The sequence below is a fragment of the Chlamydotis macqueenii genome, chromosome 4 (genome assembly GCF_036417535.1).
Source record: "Chlamydotis macqueenii isolate bChlMac1 chromosome 4, bChlMac1.mat, whole genome shotgun sequence".
In the NCBI taxonomy this organism is placed as follows: Eukaryota; Metazoa; Chordata; class Aves; order Otidiformes; family Otididae; genus Chlamydotis; species Chlamydotis macqueenii.
Genome location: NC_141559.1, coordinates 78,210,139 through 78,235,233, shown reverse-complemented (window position 1 = coordinate 78,235,233; position 25,095 = coordinate 78,210,139). Strand labels below are relative to the sequence as shown.

At 45.2% G+C, this 25,095-nt stretch overlaps 1 protein-coding gene across 3 annotated transcripts; it reads left to right on the top strand.

Annotated features, from left to right (window-relative positions):
* Nucleotides 1-15: 15 nt before the first annotated feature.
* On the top strand, nt 16-24,697 carry IMMT (inner membrane mitochondrial protein). Of its 3 annotated transcripts, none has more exons than XM_086746163.1 (15): nt 16-169; nt 5,899-5,975; nt 6,399-6,588; nt 8,450-8,570; nt 9,183-9,263; nt 10,352-10,453; nt 13,216-13,352; nt 14,371-14,474; nt 15,976-16,111; nt 16,940-17,069; nt 18,735-18,749; nt 21,520-21,743; nt 22,853-22,984; nt 23,292-23,421; nt 23,737-24,697. In XM_086746163.1, exons 1-15 carry the CDS (start codon nt 125-127, stop codon nt 24,342-24,344), a joined length of 2,232 nt encoding a protein of 743 aa, XP_086602289.1. In that variant the 5' UTR covers nt 16-124; the 3' UTR covers nt 24,345-24,697. The 3 variants fall into 3 exon arrangements, with proteins under 3 accessions (XP_086602289.1, XP_086602288.1, XP_086602290.1); XM_086746162.1 differs by having other exon boundaries at nt 9,183-9,275; XM_086746164.1 differs by lacking the exon at nt 18,735-18,749 and having other exon boundaries at nt 17-169; nt 9,183-9,275.
* Nucleotides 24,698-25,095: the final 398 nt, after the last annotated feature.

Genomic DNA, 25,095 nt, shown 5'->3' with positions numbered 1-25,095 from the left:
GCCGTCGCGCATGCGCGCCGCGCTTTACTGGCGGTGCCGGGGGGGCGGAGGCAGGCGGCGTTGGGAGTTCCCGCGCGCGGCGCCTTCCTGCAGCCTGCCCCCGGCCGCCGCCGGCTCCGAGGCCATGCTGCGGGCGTGTCAGCGGGCGGGGGCCGCCGTGGCCACGAAGGTGAGCAGGGCAGGCGGGCGGGCAGCCCTGGGAGCCGTCCTCGCTAGCGCCTGCCCTCTGGCAGCTGAGGCCTGGCCACTCGCCTCGCGGGGATCGGGCCAGGCCGGACCGGGCCTGGCGGCGGGGGCGAGCGGAGACGGCGCGGGGCGGGGGGAGAGTGCGAGGCGCGGCGCGTCCTCTAATCGTGATTCAGTCTTCTCTGAATGACTCCCCACGCGTTGGCCGCGATTGGCTGCTAGGCTTTTGAGGGGCGGCCGCGAGCACCAATAGGGCGTCTGGGGGCTGTCAGCCGGTAGGTGAGAGTTGTACTACGAGTCCCGGCATGCAGCGCGCCAGCCCTATGTGGGGCGGAGGGGGTGCACGGCGCGCAAAGCACGCCGGGCCTTGTAGTCGGCTACGGGGTCTCCTACCGGATGGCGGTCCCGGGAGGAGGCGGGCGGGCTGGAGGGCGTGGGGCCGCGGTGCATGCTGGGGGCTGTAGTCTCCTCGGCGGTCACCGGCCGGCGCCGGGCCTGCCGCCGCCTCTCCCGGTGGGCCCAGCCTCGGGGCGGAGCCGAGGAGCGGCGGCCGCAGCCCAGAGGGACAGCAGAGCTCGGCGGCGGCACAGGACCGGCCGGCTCCGCGGCCGCGGGGCGGCTGGGCCTGCTCACCGGCGGGGAAGGACATGACCTTGCCTTTCCCCGCCGCGGCCTCCCCTGCGCCGCCCCGGTACCTCACAGCCCTTCTCCGTTTTGACCTCAGTGGGTCTGACCGCGTCGTTAATAACGGGAGTCCCAGTGCTCAGGGTAGCGAGGAGCCTCAGGTTTCAGGTGTGAGGGGGCTTGTGGTACCGACCGGCCGTAATCAGGGTCCTTCGGTCGCCGCAGGCAGACACGAAGAGGAGAGCACATGGGGTGCCGTGGGGGGAAGGTGCCTGTTGGGCCTGTTTTCTGGACCTTTGCCCTTCCTCATCGGTAGAGATTAGGATGATAATATGCTACGGAACACTTTTAAAGCAATCAGCCAACTTTAAGAAGGTACAAGGGTTTCTAGGTGAGCGTGACTCCTCCACTAAGGCCCCAACTTGTATTTCGGGTGTCTGCTTAAGAGGAATTAAAAATAATCTGCTTGGCTCACTTTTATTCTACATTTCAGTATTCATTACTGTCTGTTCAGTTCAGCAAAGAAGAAGCTGTGCATTCAGCCCCCACTGGCTCTGCAGTTGAAAGGTACCCGCTCTAAAGCTGTCAACCTTTTCCACCGCAGCAGCTGCCGTTTCCTCTGCTGCTTTATAAGGCTGGGGAGTTCTCCGGGCCAGGTCATCTGATGCCCACTAAAATAAGGCTGGGTTTGCAGGCCAGTGGAAAATTTGAGCTGGGAGTTGAGAAGACAAAAAACAGGCTTTCACAGATGTTTATCGCTTCAGGCTGTCAAAGAGTATGTCCAGAATGACTGTCCAGCGCTGGAAAAGCCAGTGTTGTGCTTTGCAGCTCAGCAGTGTGCCTTTGGTCTGTAAACGTTCAGTGGGAGAACCCTGCAAACACAGAGATGCCAGAGCACCCTGTGAAGTTTGTCTGCGTCCTTGCTGGTTGTTTCCTTACTTCCAAAAAAAAAACCCCAACCAACCAAACACTTTTTTTTTTTCTTCTCCTTTATCCCTACTCATATTTCCTGATGAGACTGAATACAATGGAGATTAAGTTTCCACAGTAAAAGTCAGCATGCGAGGAAATAGTTTTTTACACATTTTGCTTCTTTTTATTCATATTGAGGGGAAGCTTTGTGACGTGCTGCAGCGTATGCACATTAAGACTGTTGCTGGTCCTATGGACTTTCTGCAACTAAAACTTTTTTCTTTTGGGGTTGCAAAAGAGCTGGAAACTGTAAATAAGAAATAAATGTTTTACTCATAGTGCTTGTTTTGCAAGAGGTGCAGAATTTGGTGGTACCTTGCTGTTCAGCTACTGAAACGTTATTATTTTGCTTTAATAAAGCCCCAAAAGAGACGTGTGTTGTTTTTTTTTTAATATTAGGACTAGCAAGTTGTAACAATATTTTTTAAGAACGGAAATAAACCCTTTTTTACACATGTGGTGTGTGGAAGCTGACAGTGAGGCAAGCCTGCTGCTGTTTTGCAATGCTGAGATGCTCCTTTACGGATTAAACAATCCAGTTGTCCAAGAGGAGCCTGGTTGCTCGAGCAGAGCGTGGCTGGGTGGGGATAGCAAAGCAGCTGCTGCTCCCCAAAACCAGAGCAGCACGCAGGTCTGGGTACAGAAAAATCCCAGTAGGAAGCTCATGGTAGAGACTGGGAGAAGTTTTATCTTTCCGTCTTACTAGGAGCTCCGTACGTGGAGGCTCAGCAAGTTTATTAACAAGTAAATTGAAGTTGTGACTTCGAGAGAAATTAGTGTTTGTCACAGCGATTCCAGAAATGTTTTCAGCTACATGTGCAGTGCCACAGGGAAACTTTTCTTCACTTATTTGGAGTATTTCTGTAGTTCTCTTGTAACAGAGGGCTTTTTGTAGAAAGCTATGATATTTGGCAAACGTCTTGGATGATGGGAAATTAGTTAGAATTCTGCGGTCAGATATCCAGGTAACCTCTATCGTAAGGAAGATGAGCTTCCTCTGAAGTTTCTGGTTTGCTCTTTGTGTTTAAGTACATAAATCCCGTGTTGCAGAAAACCATGCAGGTCTTGCAAGCCTGATTCTGTGCAAATTCTGGGTCAGGACGCTAGAGCTTGGTGACTAGGAGAGGTTTAGCTGGGACTGAATGTGTGCGGAGGGTGGTGCGTCCTGTGTCTGGTTATTTGAAGCGTGAAATAGATGCCTGCAAGGCAGATTTTATTTTGTTAACGATGTTCTGCCGTGCTGTGGTGTACCTGTCCTGAGCAGTTCGCCAGAGCGAGCTCATGTGCGTAGCATCAAATGCCAGATTCACTGAGGCTCTTAATAGGAACCAGAGTGAAGGTGTGGCGTGCCTTTCGAAGTGATTCTCGTGGCGATGTAACAGTAGATAATGAGTGTAAAATAAAAAGGATTTAAGAAGTTAGGTGAAACAAACAGCACGTAGAAGCGCAGGAGAAGGAGGAGGAAATGGCAACAGCTGCCTTGCAGTGCCCTTGCCACAGTGGTCTGTGCTGTCTGTGTGATGCCTTATCACAGTGCCTTCTCTCTTCTTCTGCAGGACAGCGAGGGTTTGTTTCTGACTTCTACTGTACCTAGCAACTTTATGTGCTGCATTTCTTCCAAATCCCTTGAGATGTAATTTGTAATAAGTAACAGGAGTCTATAAAATGATGAACTCTTCGAAACTAGGTGAAGGGGAAATTAGAAACTACCTGTAAATTTCCAAATTACAAGGATATAGCAAATGTAAGCAAGATTATTATGATGGCTGAAAGACAGCAATGCTTTTTTAAAAAAAGAAAGATTTTTTTTTTTTTTTTTAAATCGGGGATTTTTGGAGGTAATAGCATACTTGGACGTGAGGGAGGAAAATTAGACTTGGACTTCTGCTCATAAAATGTTGATACGTAAACACCTTCAGTTGTTGTTCCCCTGGGCAGCTGTGGGATTTTCTGTTTATTGCAGCACCTTGAAAGAAAGAGTTGGTGAGGACTTGTTTCAGGTTTGGGTCATCACTGCCGTTGCTGCGTGTATACCAGGGGGAGAGTCTGACAGCACAGGCTGAGCACCTGCATTTTAATGAATGATGAATAAAAAATGAGGATTTGGCTAATCATAGAGCAGCCCAGGTTGGAAGGGACCTCGAAAGAGCATCTGGTCCAAAGAGCATCTGGACTAAAACTGATAATCCCACCCCAAAACCCCTCCTGGTGTACAAAGCACGGACGCTGAACTGCGAGAAGCAAGGTTTCTCCTCTGCCCTGCTAGCTCCCTGAACGCAGCCTGTTCCGACGCGCCGGCGCAGACGTGTTTGCTGAAGGTGGGAGAGCTCAATGGGTGGGGCGTTATCTGGCTTTGCTAGGCGTGAGTAGGGTGGTAGCCAACATGCAAAGGAGTGTACTGGCCCGGGTATCAAGGTTATGGTTGTGGCAGCCTCCGGGGTCGCCTACAAGGCAAGCCCAGCCCGAGCAAGGACAGGCGAGTGCGTTACCTTGAGCTCCCGCTTGCCGTGGCGCCGAGTGCGATAACCTCCAGAAAGCCTGGTGAGGGGCTTGGGAGTGACTGTTTATTTCCGGGGGAGTGTTAGGCAAAATAACGTAAACCCAGAGTGTTGGAAGGGACTGAAATTGAGCGGAACCATAGAAAATAACTCCTCTCTTCCCGCACACCCCCCCCCCAACTTTTATTGGGTTGAGCTGTTCACATAATGCTCGTATTTTGCTTATCCTGTGCTTCACAGTGTAATAGGCACCCATTGAGTAATCAGAAACGTGTCCAGCAGTTGATTACAAAATGATTTAAGAGGCTTTTATTAGTGCTGTTCCTTTTGAAAGGACTGATGAAGCCTTCGTGTATGCTTCTGGGGCAATCAAGTCTAATAATCAAAACATCACAGAATGTATTTATTATTTTGTCTCTTATCCTATCCATTGTGAACCAGAAAATCAACCACGGAGCATAGCTAGAGCTTGTGAAAGTCTCAGGGATAAGAAGAGCACATTTCCTCTTGCTGTACACGTACTCCTGTTACTAATTAAAAAATTTTGGCTGCTGTTCTGGAAAGAATAAGAATTCGGTGTTCCCGCCTTTCCTCTCTGTGCTGTTGGACAAGGATGGGACCGAAACCACAAGAGTCTTGCTTGTTATTTATTGCTGTGTGCAAAAGGGAACAGAGAAACTTATCTTCTAGGGTTACGGTGTAGTGAAGCATCTCTCAATTTTCTTTTTTAAAGAAAAAATGTCTAGTTGCCCAAAATATCTCAACTGTGGGAAAAGTTCCTTCTGTGCCTTGTACTCTGATTTCCCATGAGTCCTGTTTTCCTCTCTTAGCAATCAATGTGTGTGTGTCGGGGGGGGAAATACCACCTGAGAAGGACGGAGTTTTTCTTTCTGTAGGCTGAAGTAGCTTAACCAGTCTTTCTGGCAAATCTTAATTTTCAGCTAAAATATAAAGGAGATAAAAATCTTGGGTAATGTGGTTTTTGTTACATAGATATAATGAAATATCACTCTTCATGTCGTAATTTCATTTACATTATAATCTGATGCCTGTCTGGCAACTGGATGCATTGTTAATTCTTTTAAAGAGGAAGTCTTGGTTTGGAAACTCAAGGAGAACTTTTTCTATGTCTTCAGAAATAAAAATGCTTCTAAATATTAAATATAGTTTTTAATAGTTTTAAGTATTTAAACTGCCGTTGTTTTCTGCACTGCTCACAGCTGAGCTGTTCTAGCACATGAGATTGCTGAAGAGAATCTGAACTAACCCAACTGTACCGCCCAGACTGAAGGCTGGGAACGTAAATAGGCAAAATAAATGCAGAAATGAGCTGGAGGGTGGTGTGGTTTGGTTGTTTTGTCCCCCCCCCCGCCCCCGATCCTCATTTTTCAAAATGCCTCATTACTACTTAAAAAGCCCTTAACCTACAAGCTGCAGGTGAGAGCGCTTTCTTTGTTCAGGGAAAACAGAGTCCAGCATCACTGCTGTAGTGCCGGCGGCTGCTTTCCTTTGGAGGGTGTCCGAGATGCCGTGATGGAGCAAACCACTCCGATGCTCCTGTGGAAAAGATGTTTAAATGTGCTCACTGCTTAACTCTTGTCTCCTGCGCCTCTTGCAGAGTAGCCGATGTGGGAGAGCGTCACTCCGTCCGTTACGACTGCACCGAGGATATGCTACCCCCTCGGGAGAGTCTGGGTACGTAGAAGGTTTTGGAAGGTGGAATTGGTTCTTCTGTTGCGTTGACCAGGAGGGAATCTGCACCTTAGTTTCATGTGAGAGCAAATTGGTGGTGGTGGTGGGATTTTTTTGTTGAGTAACTTATTCGCATGGTTCTGTATGTTCGTCATTTGATTCAGTCATACTTAAATTAAGCTAATCAAGGTGATCATTATTTAGAAGGAAGGTTGTAGGTTGCCCTCTTAGCTTTGAGTTGGTTGTGAACCAGTATGGTAGCAGGGAGTTGCTGGTGCTGAAAGTGATTTAAAGTGGGTGCTGGGTTTGTTGACAGGCTTCTGGAACAGAGTGGTTGTCCCCAGCTGTAAGCTAAAGACTCACAAGCTGTTTGATGTTTGTCGTATAATACCATTTACAGAAATTTCACTCTTCTTTCCCCCTCAGTGTTTCTGTAGGCAAAATCATTGGTGCAAGTGTCCTGTTTGTGGGTGGAGGAGTAGGTGGAACCGTCCTGTATGCCAGCTATGACGCACAGTTCCGGGAGAGCGTAGAGAAGTCTGTTCCCTACTCTGATAAACTCTTTGAGATGGCACTTGGTCCCGCACCTTACAGTGCACCGATGCCAAAGAAACCAGTAAGTGTTTCCCGTTCACTCCCACCTTTTCATTTTTCTTTTTTTTTTTTTTAAAGAGAGTATCTGCTCTTAGTTTTCAAATTCTGATTGATTTTGTTGTGTGCTAGGTTTAAGGATTATGAACTGATGTACTACGTGGTGCTGCATAGCAGTGAAGCTTGTATGTTTGCTGTTATCATCTTGTGATTGTGGCCTGTGGGTTTTAAAACTGTTAGTTTTATTTACAGTAAAATAATCTAGTAGGATCCTAACTGAATAGCTTTTCTGCATATATTCAAATAAACTGGGGGGAGAGAGAGGTAGGGATGCGTTGGAATTCAGCTGTTTACTGTGGCTAGAGATTTAGTGTAGTTAGTGATGTAGCAGGATTAGACGATTTTTATTCTAAGTTGAATTTGTTTTAAAGAAAAATGAGAACTTTTCAAACCACTGAAACTTTGAGTGGTACAGAGCCATGCATAAACATTGTATTTTGAAGTCCTTGTGACATGACCCTGCAGAAGGGAAAACTTGATACAGCCTTCAGCACAACTCTGGAAATGGAACCTGGATGTTTCTCTGTTCCTGCATCTGAAAGCAAACGCTTCCCAAATACCCAAGAATGCTCAAAAGCTGCTCTGGCCATGGCTGTGCTGAGCTTTCAGAAACCATTTGACCTTCAAGAAACCCAAAATATTTTTAATTGGAGTTTAAGAAAGCTGTTCAAATTGAATGTGAGAATATCAGTTAACCAAAACTGTATCTCTTCCAGTTTTAGCTACACTTGACTTGTGATCATCCAAGCTCTTAATGCCTCCCAGGCACTAGTAAATTTTGCAAACCAGACTGGTCAGACGGCAAATTTATCACCTACCCAGTCATGGCTCTGTCTTAAATGCTTTTACTTTTACCCTGTGGCTTTGCATGGTGAATATTAAAGGATTAATATCTTAAAACCTCGCAATACTCTGTGCTTGAGTATGTGTGTGTCTGCCCTGAACGCTAGCATCTGAATCCTTTCAAAGGGAAATCAATGAAGTCGTGCAACTCTGATTCTTCCGTGCCTGTCAACCCCACACCATGCCTGTAGCATCTTCTGTTCAGTGATGTCCAGACAAAATCATCATATTTCTTCTTTTTTAAAAAACATATCTTTAATTTTGCAGTCTCTCATGTTTAAAACAATTATATATATATGTATTTTTTTCTTCCCACTACAATTTGAAAATGAATTGCCTAGAAACTGAGCAGGATGGGAGGGGTGACTCCTGGACCCCATTTTTTGTCCACCCCCCATTTTTGGTGGACAAGAAATTACAACTGAAGGAGCAAGCTGTTGGAGCACTTACCTGAAAAACTGAAGCTGCGTGGGGAAGATTGATGACCTAACTTGTTTTGACAATAAATGCTCAAGAGATTTGAAATGAAGTGTCAACTGAATTAATGTAACATATACCTGTATAGACTAAACAATGTTCAAGGGGAAATAATTGCAATCTGCTTTCTGGAGTTGTTTCAGACCTTCATGTACTTGTGGTTTTTATACTTTCTGCATTATCTGTAGTCTTTCAAAAAACCAAAAGCATTTCGAATGTTTGAGGCATGGAATTATTTGCTTTCATGGATACCTTAATAAATATTGCAGTGAAAACTACCACTGCTATACCTTTGGTTTTGGAGAGGTGAAAATTGTAAAGATTCCTTTAAATTAAAAATCAAGGCAAGATATTACATGGCCTCACTGCTATTCTCCTGTATACCTTGCGGTTTAGATTTATGATGCAGTTGTCTGGACATGGAAATGTTCTTTTCCATTATAATGGAATCGGTGAGACACAGGCTGTTTGGAAAACTGATGTTTCTTATTTTTGATTTTTTGAAGATACAACAAGGTCCACTGAAGATCTCATCAGTAGCAGAAGTAATGAAAGAGTCTAAACAACCTACTGCCAAATCCCCGATGAGCAAAACAGAAGCTGTTGCTCCTTCAGAGGAAAAGGAAGGTAAATTTACAGAATGTTATGTAGAGGAGAAGCAAAAGTCCTAATGATCTGCTATGTCATCCATGCCAGGGTAGATTAAAGTAGTCCTTTGGAATGGTTGAAGATTGATGTAATTTCTTAGAATTACTGTTATTTTCATTTGGATCATAAGAAAATTTCCCTAAAATGGCTTTAGCTTTTTTTTTTTTTGCTATTTTTTAGGAAACTTGTTTACTTTATAGAATATTTGGAATCTAAGATAAACAATGACTATCCTGCATAGTTTAGGAAGAGTGGGAAGAGCACTTTGGGTGCTGGACTCTGAGGCCATTTACGCCTTCTTCTTCTTGCAAGCTCAAGAAGCTTAATTTTAGATAATTACTGAGCTATTGTAAAGGCAGATCAAATTGAGCTGCTTTAGAGAGGAACAGTTGTGATGTCTTTTTACATTTATCTTTCATGTGTGTATGTGTAAGTAATACCTGGTTGCTGTTTGTCGAAGAAATTTTCTGTTCTGGTATCAGTATCCAAATAATATGTTCCTACAGAGGAAAAAAAATTGTCTTATAACCTTGTTCTTACATCATAGCTCATATATACTAACTGGTTTTGTTCTGTGACTGTATTTAACAGCAGGCAAGGCTGCAGCACAGATCATCTCCGCAACAGGTGTAGCTGTGTCGGTGCCAGCTCCAGGGATACAAACTGAAGAAGGTGAAAAAGATGGTATGAACGCAAAGGAAAACAAAATCCTGTAGCTTCAAGTGCATCCATTCTTACCTCTGTGCTGGAATTTGTTATTTTTTAATGATGCAGTTCTTCGTGCCTTTTGCAGAAGAAAGCTTCCATCATCTGTTAGTAGGTTTTTAACGTACTAAGAAGCTGAGATTGATACCTGGGACGGGTGTATGCCTGAACGCAAGAGGAAAGCCTGCCTTTATGCTGAACTGGGACTCGTACAATCCAGTTTGCCTCTGCTCTTTGTGGCTTTCTGATTGCTGTTCAGAAAAGCGTGTCTGCCCAGGGCCAAGTAAAGAAACAGCATTTGTTGTTTAACTCCACAAGAAACACTAGCTTCTAGATGATCATCTCTTTCAGATGAGACTGTAGTAATTTCTTTGTATATGAACACATTTCATAAAAAGTGTGCTAGCAATAAGTAAATACTTTCTTCAGAGTTAGCATCAGCATTATTAAGAGAGAACCTGATGGTTTTTGTTGCAGCATGAGTCTGAGAGCTCTGGGCTATCTCCTCAGTTCAGATGCAGACTTGCTGTTGGTCTTAAGAGAATTCCTTAGGTCAATACTCGCTCTTAAAGGCATTTTAAGTAGCCTTGGGCTAGGGAGTGGAGTATAATCGTGATTCACCATACCTCCCTCTCTAATCTTTCTTTACTTTGGCCGGACTTTCCAAGCATGCCAAAGAAGAACTGAAAAAATACAGGAACATATATTCATTTAAGATTTAAACTTGGCTCCATAAGTGTTTTCCAGTTCTTGCTTTGCCTTTCACTTCTAAATCTTACATGTTTTTGCAACTAGCCAGCATAAAATCTACAGATGCACGTGAGGTGCATCTATTCTACTATTTTTAATTTCGAGAACATTTGAGACTGGCCTTTGTAGTTATGGGTATGAAAAAGCTAGAGGTAGTTTCAGCATGGCTTTGTGCAGAAGTCAGATTTATAAAGTGATTTCGACTATAAAAATCAGTTTTGGAGAGAAAGTTACTTCCCTACAAGTAATCCGTATACTAATTTGGACTCTGCTAAAACAGTGTAACTCTTTTTCATTCTGAATAGGTAAAGAACCTGAGGGTTCCCACGCTATAAAAGAACGGTCACCAGAAGAAGTTGCAGCCCGGCTTGCCCAGCAAGACAAAGATGAGCAAGAGAAGATAGCGAGTAAGACCATACTGATAGTTTTCCTATACACGTTACACATGACAGAAGAATTGTTGGACTCTGTTGGCTTTAGAGTTCTAAGTTGCTTGCTCACCTCTTTGTTGTCATCCTGGTATTGTGTTGGCAGAATGAGTGGTGTTGAAGCTTCTTCCACCCACTAAGAAGTAACTGATAGTCAAAGAATGATGGAAAACTTTGGGTTGGAATGGACCTCCAACGTCTCTAGTCCCTGCGTGGAGAGTTGGGGCAGGTTCCTCAGGGCCTTCTCCCCTGGAGGTTTGAAGCTCTCCAAGGATGGAGACTGTTCCACCTCTCTGAGCAGCTTTGCCAGTGCTGCTTATGATGGAGAGCTTGATAACATCCGGTTAATTTCTCTTGTTGATACTTGGGTCTGTTGCCTCTTGCCCTTTCTCTGGGCCCCTCTAAGAAGTCTGGTTCAGTCTTTTCTGTAACACTCCTTTAGATGTGGAAGGCATTACTTAAGATGCCCCTTTGGCTTCTCTTCTTTAGGCTAGAACAAGCCTGGATCCCTCAGTCTCTCATCTGTGTCACTTGCTCCCACCCCCTAACCATGTTAGTGCCTCTCCGGTGTTCGCTCCATGGTCTGTTTGTACCTTTCTTACTGAGGCTCTCAAAATGAGTCGCTGTATTCCAGATGTAATCTTGTAAGAGCCAGTTAGAGGGAAACCAGTCCTTCACTTGATCTGTGGGATGTGCTCTTTTTTTTTTTGATGCAGCCCTGTTCATGGTCAGGACTCATTGCTACCAGAGTCTGCTCATGACCTGTGTTCAGGTTGCCATCTTCTGGGATCCCCAGGTCCTTGTCTACAGAGCTGCTGCCTCAGATTGTTTGCTAGTGGTTCAGGGATGGCATGTCAGGGTGCTGTGAAGAGTTGCCTGGAGGTTCTGGGTTGGGAGCTATGACAATTCCTTGCTTGGGTTCTAACTCAGACCTATTTATCCAGCTGTGTTACTGAGAGGTGGTCTGGCTTTTCCTGTACCCTAGAACTCATGTCCTCCTTGAGTCTTGCTCAAAACAATGAGCTTTGCTTCCCCTTTCGCCCCTGACTTGGTTTATTAGATTTTTAGTGCTTTGGGGCTGTTGGTTGGTCTTGGTTTGGCTGCAGCATGATTATTTAAATCAGGAGTTTTGGGTCCTTTCCTGGTTTGCCTCAAGGGAAGCCAGAAAATAGAGAATTTTTTTTTTTTTTGGTAGAGAGTGTTCTGCTGTCTAGTATGTCCAGGCAATCTGTAGCCAGCTACGTTGATACTTGCCTTCTGAAGTCAAACCCAGCTCAAGCTGCAGATTGCTTGCTGTGTTAGAAAGCTTCCGTGTTGTCCTCCAGGCAGCGTTCATGAGGATGAGGAGGAGAGTAGCCTCTTGGAAAAAGGGATGGGTGTCGAAGGGTGACTCCTGACTTGGGGCAGTGCGAGGACACCTGACCACAATGGCTCTGCGGACTTTCTGTGGTGAGGGGAGGAATCTTTGGGAGTGGGTAGGCTAGAGGCACTGACTGCAAGGATGCTGAACGGAAATTGCATTTAGAGTAAGTGAAAGTTTACTGTTAATATAGGTGTAGCCAGAGAAAACGGGCTTGAAAGGGAGTTAAACTGAGGCCACGTACTGGATGTGCTTCAGCCTGCTGTGGGACCTGTGGCCTTTTGTTATTTTCTTTGTGCTTGGAAAGGGCTGATGGTGGAAGAGGTGCTGGCACAGCGTGCTGTGTCTGACCCGACCTCTCTGACAGTGGTGCGCATGAAACGGGATCTTGGCAGATGCGTTGACCACACTCAGACTTTCCTCTGAGTGCTTTCGTCCTCCGCCGAAGTCTGAGCCTCTAGCTGTTGTTGCATGTGAGGGATGAGACAGATGTACGAGCCTGGACTTAGCGGGCTCAGAATAGACATGCGGGTTGTGGTTTGCTGCTGCTTGCTTCTTTCAGAGCTTTTTCTGGTGTGGAAGAGCAACACAGACAGAAACAAGAAGCTTGGAATTAGTTGTCTGCTTCATACAAAGACTTTTTTGCAAGTGAAGAGGTTGAAATGTTACACTGAAAAGGTCCAGAGAAGTATTTACTGGAAAGGTGGATTTACTTACCCTGCTACTTAGAAATAAATGTCTGACTCCAGAAATGCAGATGTTGCTCACGCTGGTTAACCATTCTGGTTTGGTTCCTGCTTTGAATGACCCATCCCTGGAAGTGTTCAAGGCCAGGCTGGACGGGGCTTTGAGTGACCTGGTCTGGTGGAAGGTGTCCCTGCCCAGGGCAGGGGGTTGGACTGGATGATCTTTAAGGTCCCTTCCAACCCAAGCCATTCTGTGATATGATTCTATGAATAATGAATAGCTCATTGTGCTTCTGTACCAGTAGGAACAGATAGTTGAGTCTACCACCACCTTGGCTAAGAAGAATAACTTTGCATTTGGAATATATCCTCCTTGTGGAAGACAGGAAAATGTACTTGTTTCCTCTGAATAACCATTGTAGCACATGAAGATGGAAAATCCCTGTTGGTTTAAATGCAGAAACATGCCAAAGGTCTTTCACTGAGTAGCTTTACTGCTGTGAGTGCAGACTTGCACCTTAGTACTCCTCTAAATCAGGAGCACGGTCTGTAGGCTGCAAGTGTAGTTCCCAAACTGACCAACTCTTGGATCGTAGAAAACAACATAAGGAGATGCAGAGGATACAATGTGTCATTTCACTAATTCTAAGGCTCTTTTCTTTATCGTATAATTCAGTTAATTCATTTGTTTCCAGCCCTTGCAGCAACTCTAGAAGAAGCCCTGAGCACGACAGCTCGTATAACGCTTCAGGCGATTACTGCCCAGGAGTCTGCCGTGCAGGCAGTGAATGCCCATTCACAAATACTGAAGGAGGCCATGGACAATTCTGAGGTAAACTGGACAAATTGGGAGGGTTTTTTTATATGTGTGTGCAGCAAAACTTTTCATTTCACAATTAAAGTTTGAAGCTTTTCTTGCAATATCTTTACTTCTATCACAGTTTTAACTGATCTTTCTGCTTGTGAAATGTGCTGTAGTTGAATACAGCGGCTTTGCTTTTGAATTTCGAGGGTTTTTTCCCCAACTCCTTTATTTCCCGTACGCAAGAAGAAAAGTTCAAATTAATACATTGATAGTCTTCACATTGTATGTTAATTCATCGTATTTTAATTCCCAAGCCCATTTTTTACCTAGGTACAGTTAGGGTATTGTACTGTCCGCCCTAAAGTGCTGTTGAAACATTCCCTTTTCCAAAGTTTTCTTCCTGGATTGTTTGTTTCTTGCCTGGAAATGAGTAGGGGATGCATGAGAGATACCAGCTTGTGGCTGTGGTGTGCTAATGATGGAGTTTGTGTGGAACCACTGCTTCCTACGCCATTCTGGAGCAGAGGATATAATTTAGTGGTTAATCAAACAAACAGGGGCATATGGGCAACTAAACAAGCACTTGAGATTTAATCTTAGTTAGAAAAACAAGTATCTTGGGAGATTGCTTTCAAGCTTAAGTATTAAGCTGACTTTTAAATTAAGCACCTTGAAAGTATTACGGTACTTTTAAGTATTAAGCTTAAAAGCAATTTTAAAATATTACAGTACTTTAATACATGTAGAGATTTCCCCCCAAAACATCGTGGCACCACACACTGATCCTCACTCAAGCTCTTCTGCATGGACAAATGGCTGTTGCTCAGGTGGAACAAAACTTTGAATCAAAGAATCAGACAAAACCTTGGAAGGAAAAAATTGTTCGTAAGGCTTCCAGCTGCAGTTGGTAAAACGCAAAAACATCACTCAGTTTGAGTGAAATGAGTGTAGCAATTTCTGAGTCTTTATAGGCTTTCGTTTATTTTTGATAACTGTTTTATTTCATGACTGTGATGACCCTCATTAGGCATCTTATGCTTCTTAGGCTACTGGGGAGCAGAAATCATCTCAGTGGCGCACGCTGGAGGAAGCGCTGAAGGATCGGCGGCGAGCGGTGGATGAAGCCGCTGATGCCCTTCTGAAAGCCAAGTGAGTTGCTTGTTTCTAAGGCTTCTGGAGTGGTCAGTTAACACTGGCCACGTGAGGGCTGGCAGATACGAGATGAGTTTCTAGGAAGTACGCAGTCAGCTGTGTTCATATTAAACTGGCGTGTTTCTGCCAAATAAAAAAGTCCCATAAACTAATAAATATGTTAATTTACAGTGTGTACATCTCAGGTGCTTGTACACATGGCCCTCACTGTACCAAAGAGTCTGACGCAGTCCTGTTCTTCTTATTAAGAGCTTGTTTAACTCCTTAGTATTTATATGTAGTGTTGGTAAGTTCAAGTAAGATGAAAAAAAAAAAATCCGTAATCCTTTTAATATTATTTTTTGATAACTTTGTCAATATTAAACTTATTGTAAGGACTCCATGACTGCATTCTCTTGTGTGTTGAGTCAGAAACATCACAAGCTGCTTCTAGTTGTAATGAAAAGTTAAACCTTACAGCACTGCTTGGCAGTTCCATCTGTCAGCAGAGTTGCTTTTAAGGTTGGATTTTTACTAAGCAGTGTGGAAGGAAAACTTGAACTCTGAAATGGAGCGCTGCTCCTAACCCAGGGTTCTGTATGGGCTGCATCGAGTCTGCGCAGATTCATTGTGTAGGGATTATAGCAGCAAAAAAAAAAAAAAAAATCACAGAGAAGTATCTCCAGATTGCCCTTGCAATGAGGATAGAAATAAATTTGGAAACCCTTTGATGCTTCTGAAGCTGAGCGCGCAACATCATCCTTTAAGTTGCACAGCTGCTATTTACGTTACAAAGTTGCTGTGCTGACTGAAAATAGTTAGGAGGTGTAACTGGGGTTTCAAAGAGTAAAACAAAGCTGGCGCAAACCCCAGATTTGCTAGCTTTCGTTCTCTGTCGCTCTACTGGATGCCTTCACTTTTAGTTATTTACTTTATTTATTTTAAAGCTTGTTCCTTATTCCAGTGAGGTCATTAGAAACCTCCACTGGGTTGAATGGATTTGGAAAAGGAAGGCTTTTTCACTTTTTCTTTAATTTCCAGTTATGCTAGAGGAAAGTGGTTCTTTCTTAATGACAAAAAAAAAAAAAATCTACAGAGCTCTATAAGTTTTCTCCCATCCTCATTTATCTCCACCAGTCACCATGTCCAAAACACTTGTGCAAGAATAAGCCATCTATATTAAAAATGTTTCCTTGAAACTCTGTTAGGTGATGGAAACCTCTGCCTTCTAATACTTAGTTTTACTAATACTGACTCTTTTTCATCTGCCCCCTTCAGCTACATCTTGAGTCCTAATTGCACTATAAATAGTTCTCATTTTGTGTGGAATAGACGCACTGACATCTTAGGTTTCAGGCTGTGAAAAAAAAATAAAATCTTTAATCACAGCATTTTAGCTGTAGAGCTCATAGATGGGAAGCACCAGCAGAGTTATCCAGTAGCACTTCCTATAAATACAGGCGGCATAAAGTAAACTTTTCTGGATGTGTTATAATTAGCAGCTGCTTTTCTTTTTCAGAGAAGAGTTAGAGAAGATGAAAGGCGTAATCGAGAATGCCAAGAAGTCTCAGATTGCAGGAGCCAAATCTCACATTGTCGCTGCAGAAGAAAATCTTCATCATATGATAGTTGACTTGGACAATGTTGTGAAAAAGGTAATGCTTCCCCGGACTGCTTGTAATCGCCGTTAGAGTAAGGACTGCTTGGCAGCTTGCGCTGACCTCCCATTCCCAAATCCTCTGCAGCAGGTTAAATATTTTTAAAGTGTAAATTCTGTCCTTTTCTACTCAGTCTTTGAGCTGATTGTACCACCAGTAATCAGACATGACAAGATCTTTGCGAGAACTTGAACTATGTCCTGAAAGAGTTTCCAGCTAGTTTGATTGGTGCCGGCCCTTCCTGTGGGTTACTTGTAATTCCTTCCATTTCATTCCAGGAGGAATTTAGCATGAGGTTAGGGAGGAGTAGGAGCAATGTGTGCTTATGGCTTGGTGGGTAAATCACTTTACAGCTCAGAAGACTGGTGAAGAAATCTAAAGGTGAAATTTATCTCTCTTTGCAGGACAGCTGATAATTGATCAATCAGGTGCATTTTGAGTGAATTTAGCCTAATAATGGGAACATCAGAAATTACTGAGATCACAAGCTTGGCTCACCAGGCCTCTATGATAGCTGTAAGCAGAGAAAAAGAGCTGGAGGTCTTTAAGGATATAAACTGAATTTCAGATACTCCTCTGGTCCTGTCTAGGCTACAGACTGGCTATCTAGTTACAGCGTGCGTGTGAGACAAAACGGATTAGTGGTAGTTCAGCAAATAATTATTGTATATGAGAGGTTTGATATCACAGGGTGGGATTCTCTTCTCCCCCAGGAGAGTTTGCTTTGGTTGGGCTGGAGGTAACGATACCTGCCACTAACTCAGGGCCTGGCTTTAAATTCTGAATGCCCCATTAATAAACTGATCTCATTTTTGTTTGTTTCAGGTTCAGGCAGCGCAGTCTGAGGCCAAGATAGTAGCTCAATATCATGAGCTTGTGGCTACAGCTAGAGAAGAGTTTCAGCGAGAGCTTGACAGCATCACCCCCGACGTGCAGCCTGGCTGGAAGGGGCTCAGTAAGTCTCCAGCTGCGGGGTCATTTCGCGCTTATTCCGTGCCGGTCGCTTCGCTTCGTAGGGTTTCTGTTCTTCCATGAGAGAATTCATTGGTCATACCTTACCTACCCCAGTATATGTTACTTCTAAATTAAATTGACACAGATCTCACCTTAAGCAGTAGCCAGTGCTGCCCAAAAGCAGTGAATTATGTTTTTTTTATACTATTACTGCTGCAGCTCTTTGCCCGAGATCTGAAATCTCATGAACTTGTATTTATTCGAGATGGTTGAGTTTTTCAACTTGAGCTCTTTTCTGCTTTCCTTATAACAGAAAAAAATGTGATAAAAAAGCATAGTTAAACTGTTTCTCTCTTACTAGAGGAATAACTGTATTACCTTGAGCTGTTGGAAATGTTCATACACCACGGTGTTGCAGAAAGCAAGCGGGAAAGGAGTCGGACTGATGATGCATTAACAGTCGGCTCACGCGCAGCGATCCCCTCGGCACGCTCCGCGCCTGTAGGCACCCTTCTTTACCGTAACTGCTTTCATTTCAAAGATAAGCAAAGCTCCAGAAGGTGGAGTGCGTGCGTGTACCATTGCTGTGGATAAGCTGCTGCAAGAACTCAAGTGCAGTATGGCCATATGATTACTGCCTGTTGTAGTCCAAAAAAATTAATTCCCTAAAAAACACTTCCCAGATATTTCCAATCAGGGTTTTAACATCAAATGTACTGAGTGATCTCGGCCTTCTCTAGCCTCAGTGTTCAGAAGGAGCTGTTGTGACTTTATTTCTGAGTTACAATGGATTTCTTTCTAGATGTCGTAACGACTACTTGAAAAAAATGTGTTTATATTGCCTAATAGTTTTCTTGAAGTATAATATGAAGTACTGCAAGGTACTCTCCCTTAATGCTGCTTTACGCTTTAGAAATGTGGACCACAAAATCATTTTTGTAGCTAAATGAATGTACCTGATCTCTGGAATGGGCAGTTTTTGTTGAAAAAAGAACACAAAACCACCCACCCACCCAGCACATGTGGGGAAAACATTTTTTTTTAATGAACAAACTGTTTGTGGAGTTTGCTGTGCTGCCTTAAACATGTAGTCTGTGGCGTATTAGTTCTTCAGAAAAATTTTATTTAGGCACCCTGGAGATGGAGCTGCCTTTCCTTGTGCGGGATAAAGGGAGAACATCGTGGGTTTTGTGATGGCTGCCCTTTGGAGGGAGGAAAAGGAATGTCCTGGTAGCTTCCGTGCACTCAGTTTCCTACTGCTGTGACCTACTGAAGTATATACGGGACTGACTTAGGCTCTGTGACTCTCACTGCGGCTTGGGAACTTGTTTCTTAACCACCTGCTTCTGGTTTATAAGAACCTAGAAACGTCCGACTGTAATTTCCAGTGTCCTCTTGCACTTTTCTGCTTCAAACTTGTATTCCTTGCTTTGGCTGAACTCAAACTTCGATCTGTGGGTTTCCAAAGGTGATTTTAGTTGTTGGGATGTTTTGGGCTACGTCTTGCCTGTAGTGTAGCGAGACTGCTCTACTCTACATACTGTTCTTCCTGAATTCCTCCAAACTTGGACTCAGAAGTTTTTAGTTTTCTATTTTACTTCTGCATGACTGACTTGCTGTAGTGAATGTGCATTAACTTTTCCAACCTCTCCTCTTTCTGTTGCAGAGATAACTGACTTAGGTGAGTTCCTGTAACTTGTTCTGGTCTTGTGAATGCAATCTCTTCTCTGTGTCCCTCTTTGTTTTTGCGGTACGTGACTTTAAATTACAGGCAGTATCAGCAAAGGGGTGGAACGTTGCATTCCTGAACCGTTTCAGGCTGAGGTTTGCTTTGGGATCCTTTCCACTAGTGCTGCATGTCTAGCTTAAACCACAAACTCTTTGTCTAGCAATACTTCCCAAAGTGTGATTTCTGGCTTGTTAAAGCCAGGTTTAAATTTCCTTTGTGAATTTAAACCAGTCGATGCATGCTGCTGAAATCCCAATGAGAAATAGAAACCTCTACCAGTTCCAGCGAAGATGTGCGATGGTGTTTGTGCTCAGGTGAGCCCACCTCGCAGCAGCCCTGGCTTGAGAGGGGTGCTGGATACGCCAGCTCCGGCTGATGCCACTGAGACATCCAGGTGCTTTCTGTGCTTCAAAAAGCCACGCAGGGCTGCTCCGAGCTGCGTCACCAAAACCAGATTCATTTAATTTGAAGTTGGCTTGGTTCTCCAAATTTGGTCTTCATGACTCATTTTAGAAGTGTTGATTAACTCTTTGATTCTGAGGTTGATTATTATTTATTTTTTCCCTTTTGATCAAAGAAATGTAATTTAAAACTGGAGTACAGTAAAACCCATTCTGTTTGTAACAGCATTAAGTTCAGCAGCTGAGCTCAGTGGTGCTGCTCAGCTTCTGGCCAGCGCTGGATCAAGCCCTCCTGTGCCGGTCCCTTCTCTGGCACTCACCAGCAGAACGGCTGCTGGGCTGTGGCATTGCAGCTGCTCTGGACCCCGCAGGAACGCTTTCCCGAGTTATCCCTGGTTTTCTGTACAGGCGATTCAGCTGGCAGCCTTGGCAGTCAGTACAGGAGTCTGAGCTGTACAAAAGTCTGAGCTGCAGCGTTTTGCAGAGCCTGTGCCATTCTCAGGCCATCAAATCTGCAAATGCTACGGGTGTCACTTGTCCTCCTCCTCTGCCAGAAGAGTCGATTGTATCGGGAACAGTGTGGGCAGCAGGAGTAGGGAAGCGATCACCCCCCTGTACTCGGCACTGGTGAGGCTGCACCTCAGGTACTGTGTGCAGTTTTGGGCCCCTCAGTACAGGAAAGACATGGAGCTGCTGCAGTGCGTCCAGAGAAGGGCAACGAAGCTGCTGAGGGGTCTGGAGAACAAGGCTGATGAGGAGCGGCTGAGGGAACTGGGGTTGTTTAGCCTGGAAAAAAGGAGGCTGAGGGGAGACCTTGTTGCTCCCTAAAACTACCTGAAAGGAGGTTGTAGCGAGATGGGGGTCGGTCTCTCCTCCCGAGTAACAAGCGGTAGGATGAGAAGAAATGGCCTCAAGTTGCGCCAGGGGAGATTTAGATTGGATATTAGGAAAAATTGCTTCACTGAAAAGGCTGTCAAGCACTGGAACAGGCTGCCCAGGGAAGTGGTGGAGTCACCATCCCTGGCGGTGCTTAAAAGCTGTGTAGATGTGGTGCTTAGGGATGGTGGTTTGGTGCTGGACTTGGCAGTGCTAGGTTAATGGTTGGACTTGATGATCTTAAGGGTCTCTTCCAACCTAAAGGACTCTGTGATTCTAAGCAGCAAACTCCTCAGCAAACACAGCTGTGGTTGTGACCCCTACTACTCTTTGAGTAGTCAAACCTGAAAGGTGCAAACTGGGGTAAGAAATCTGATTGGGAACAGCTGGCCTGGAGGACTCTTGAAGAGAGAACATGAATTCTGGCTGTCTCCCACGACTTCAGTGTTCTCTGATCAAATTTCTGTAAGCTTGTACCCAGCTGGAGGTATTGGCCAGCACCAGCAGGTCGAGGGAGGTGATTCTCCCCCTCTGCTCTGCCCTGGTGAGACCCCACCTGCAGTACAGCATCCAGCTCGGAGCCCCCAACATAAGAAGGACATGGACCAGTTGGAGAAGGTCCAGAGGAGGCCACAAAGACGATCAGAGGGCTGGAGCACCTCTCCTATGAGGACAGGCTGAGAGAGTTGGGGCTGTTCAGCCTGGAGAAGAGGAGGCTCTGGGGAGACCTTATAGCGGCCTTCCAGTACCTCAAGGGGGCCTACAAGAAAGATGGGAAAGGCTGTTCAGTAGGGCCTGTTGTGACAGGACGAGGGGTAATGGTTTCAAAATAGAGGGGGGTAGATTTAGATCAGATATTAGGAAAAAACTTTACAATGAGGGTTGTAGAACACTGGCCCAGGTTGCCCAGAGAGGTGGTGGATGCTCCATCCCTGGAAACATTCCAGGCCAGGTTGGACGGGGCTCTGAGCAACCTGATCTGGTTGGAGATGTCCCTGCTCCTTGCAGGGGGGTTGGACTGGATGGCCTTTGAAGGTCCCTTCCAACCCAAACCATTCTATGATTCTCTGATTCTGTATCCTGCTGGCTCTGCATGCTGTCATAGGGGAAAAAGACCAAGAAATGAACAGTTGTCAACAGTTTCCTCTTATTGAGCGTGACATGGATATGGGAGTGTAAATAATAGCTGTGAATCACTTCAGAGAAACGAAGATAACTTCTCTTCTAATGAGAGAAGGTACTTTCTTGTAGGTGTGGCTCAGAAAGGGATACCGGCTGGGCATTAACAGAGGTCAAGGGCTTGAAGGGCTCAGAAACCTTTCATAAAAGGCGCTCCGCTGGTCAACCACGTGGAGCCTGGGAGTGCTCGAGTGGGAGGTGGGCAAGCACCGCGGCAGCAGCTTCGCTGCCTAACTTGCCTTCCTAATGCCCTGTGTTTTCTTTAGCTGGCCAGTTATCAACAGACGACTTGAATTCTCTCATCGCACACGCCCATCGTCGCATCGACCAGCTGAACAAGGACCTGGCAGAGCAGCGAGTGAGGGAACAGCAGCACATCGAGTCGGCCCTGGAGAAGCAGAAACTCGAAGATAAAAAAGCATTTGAGGCAGCTGTGGCCAAAGCGCTGGAGCATCACAAAAGTGAGATTGAAATGGAACAGGAGAAGAAGGTAGAGTGGCGTTATCTCTGGTGAGAGAACTGGTGAAATCGTACGGTGAAACGGGGAATGACTTCTCACGTTCCTGTCTGCTGTTGGACACAGGATTACTGGCTCAAAATGGATGTTTGGTCTGACCCAGTATGGCCATCTCAAGGTTATGTAGCCCCTCTATCCTGCCTCTAGGAGATGTCTCCATGTCCTCCCACTCTTTGCCAGTGGTTTGGGATTCAATTTTTTTCAAAAAGAGTATGAAAACTCCTCAGAATTTGAATGCTGCTTTGGACCTGAAGCAAGTGCAACTTACAAATGTAGGAGTCTGGGCAGTGGAGGTTTTTTTTATCATCCGAGATTCCAGATTGCAGGCAGACACTTGTGCCAAATACTCCTGCTGTTTTCACATGAGTGCCTTGAAAATTAGGTTAAAACACTGGCCATTAGTTGGGAAATTTGCGTTGATAGGAGGGGAACAAAAGATTTCACCTATAGCCTGTTAGTTCAAAGCGCTACAGTGACAGGTATTAATGTAGGCCACTTTTAAAAAGTTGCTTGAACTGCCGCCTTTGTTTAATGGAAAGTTGGAAATGACAGAGTTCTTTTTTAAACAAAAAACCAAAACCTGTTCAGCCTAGCCTAAATAAACCTGTGCCTGCCCCTGGTGCTAACCTGCGTGCTCTAAAGTGGCTGATTTACACAAGATGAGGTAAAAGGGATATTGCCATTTTATTAAAATGTGTCCAACTAACTTGCTGCGTTACAGCACGTAGGAAAAAGGTGAAGTATGTTTTGCTTGGCAGCTGGTGTATAAACACCAGTTTGTAATTTCTCATGTTCCTGTACCTTCTCGATTGTATTTTGATAACGGCAGTGCGTGCCTAATGCGTATCAGCACCAGTTCCTGGCGCTGTAGACTCTGAAGCTCTCCTTTAATGTCTTTAGGAAGAGGTTCAGCTGTGAAAATGGCCCCCAGCAGCTTTCTAAGATGAGACGTGGGCTCTGTCACTGCCACTTCTATAAAATGTACCCTAGGTAGCCACTGATGGGTGATACAAACACTGCGTGACAAGCTGTCGTAACGTAGCAGTGTAACAACAGCCGCTCGTGTGCGTATGTGCGTACAGGTTGAAGAAGTCCGAGAGGTGATGGAAAACGAAATGAGGACCCAGCTCCGGCGGCAGGCTGCAGCCCACACAGACCATCTGAGAGACGTTCTTAAGGTCCAGGAGCAGGAACTAAAGGTGGAATTTGAGCAGGTAAGGGAGAAGAGGCCCCAAGGGAATGTGGGGGATATTTGAATCCTTGCAGGAGAGTCCTGAACCATCTTCTAGGAGACTGAAATGCGGGCTGGGGAGGGAAGCTTTTGCTGTAGCTGAGAATTTTTTGACAATTACAAGTGCAGTAACTGTTAAATTCACCCTGATAATACAATACACCAGTAATAAGCTTTTACTATATGCAGTGTCCCTAGCAAGTACAACAGATCTATAGAAAAATATCTTTAAAATAAGTTCAATATAATTAAGCAGCTGTTTCTGATCTATGTATCTTGCTCTGTTTCAGAACTTATCAGAGAAACTCAGTGAACAAGAAATGCAGTTCAGACGCCTTACTCAGGAACAGCTCGACAACTTCACGCTGGATATAAACACCGCCTACGCCAGGCTGAAAGGAATTGAGCAAGCGGTCGAGAGTGAGCACTGAAATCACATTTCTTTACGGACTGAGGTCATGATTCTTTAAGGGCCATTATGCAGACCTGGGTGCCTAAACCCAGGCTTAGGCGTGGGTTTGCCACGCTGCTCTGCGCCCAGCAAAGCCGAGCTGTGCAAGTCCAAAGCTGGAATCTTGTTCTGTCCTTGAACAGCGGAACAGACCTGCTTTAAGATCAAGTGCCGAGGGGGCGGCCGCTTTTGAAAGCGGAGTGTTTAGAGGGATGGCTTTTGCTGCTTGGGTTCAAAACTTGTGTGCCCCCAGCTGAGAGTCCCCTTCTTGGCTTATTTTGCAGGTCACGCAGTAGCAGAGGAGGAAGCCAGAAAGGCCCATCAGCTGTGGCTTTCTGTTGAAGCACTCAAGTACTGCATGAAAACAGCCTCTGGGGATAGTCCCACCGAGCCGCTGGAGAGCGCGGTGAAGGCCATCAAAGCCAGTTGCTCTGACAACACCTTTACAGAAGCCTTAACAGCAGCCCTCCCTCAGGAGTCCCTGACGCGGGGAGTGTACAGCGAAGAGGCCCTCAGAGCACGCTTCCACACAGTCCAAAAACTGGCAAAAAGAGTGGCTATGATCGATGAAACGAGAAACAGCTTGTATCAATACTTCCTCTCTTACCTGCAGTCGCTGCTGGTCTTTCACCCTCAGCAGCTGAAACCACCGGCTGAGCTCAGCCCCGATGACCTCGACACATTTAAATTACTGTCTTACGCGTCGTACTGCATTGAACACGGAGATCTGGAGCTGGCAGCTAAATTTGTCAACCAACTAAGAGGGGAGTCGAGGAGAGTGGCGCACGACTGGCTGACCGAAGCGCGAATGACCCTAGAAACAAAACAAATTGTGGATATCTTGACAGCGTACGCCAGTGCGGTTGGGTTGGGAACAACACAAGTGCAGTGAGCTAGGATGGGCGTGCCGGAGGCAGTTCAGCAATCGCTTGTGCCGGAAGGAAATCCCATGATCTCCCAAGGGTTGCAAGCCAAGCTGCTGGCAGGGGCTGGAAGTGTTAAGTCAAACCACGGGTACAGTCTTGTTTCCTTGCCTTGTATTTAACTTCACCACCTCTTGTTATTTGTATTGGTTTTGAGTTATCATGACAACCAAATTCAGGAAGCTTCTCTACAATTGTGTAACAATTTTGTTTCCCCATCTTAACCAAGCAGGCTTGTGATCCAACCAAAGTAATGTTTGTAACCTACCGTGAATGATTTGCCACTTTGTCAGCTGAATAAACCCAGACTTCAACCACTTTCTCCTGCTGTTCAGTCTCCTATTTCAACACCACATACAGCTGGGCAGTACGAGAACAACCTTTCTCCATGGCCCAAGGAAGACAAAACTTAGTGGCTTATTCCTTTCCATGAGCAAGAATTCACTGATGTGATCAGTGTGTTTATTAATTTGTACAGCTGTGTAAAAAAAAAGTATAGGTTTAAGTACACACGATTTAATACGTATTCAGATGAACCTCTGCCCCTGCATGTTTGCTATCAGACTTGCTCTTCTGTAGTTTTAGAAAACCAGGTGTTCCTAGGGAGAAGCCAGACTTTGGCTCAACCATGAGAGCTCACAGGAAGACCAAGCTCCTTCCTTCTCTCACCTTTCCCTGAATTCTTATCATCAGTGAAGAAAGACGGATCACACTCACTGA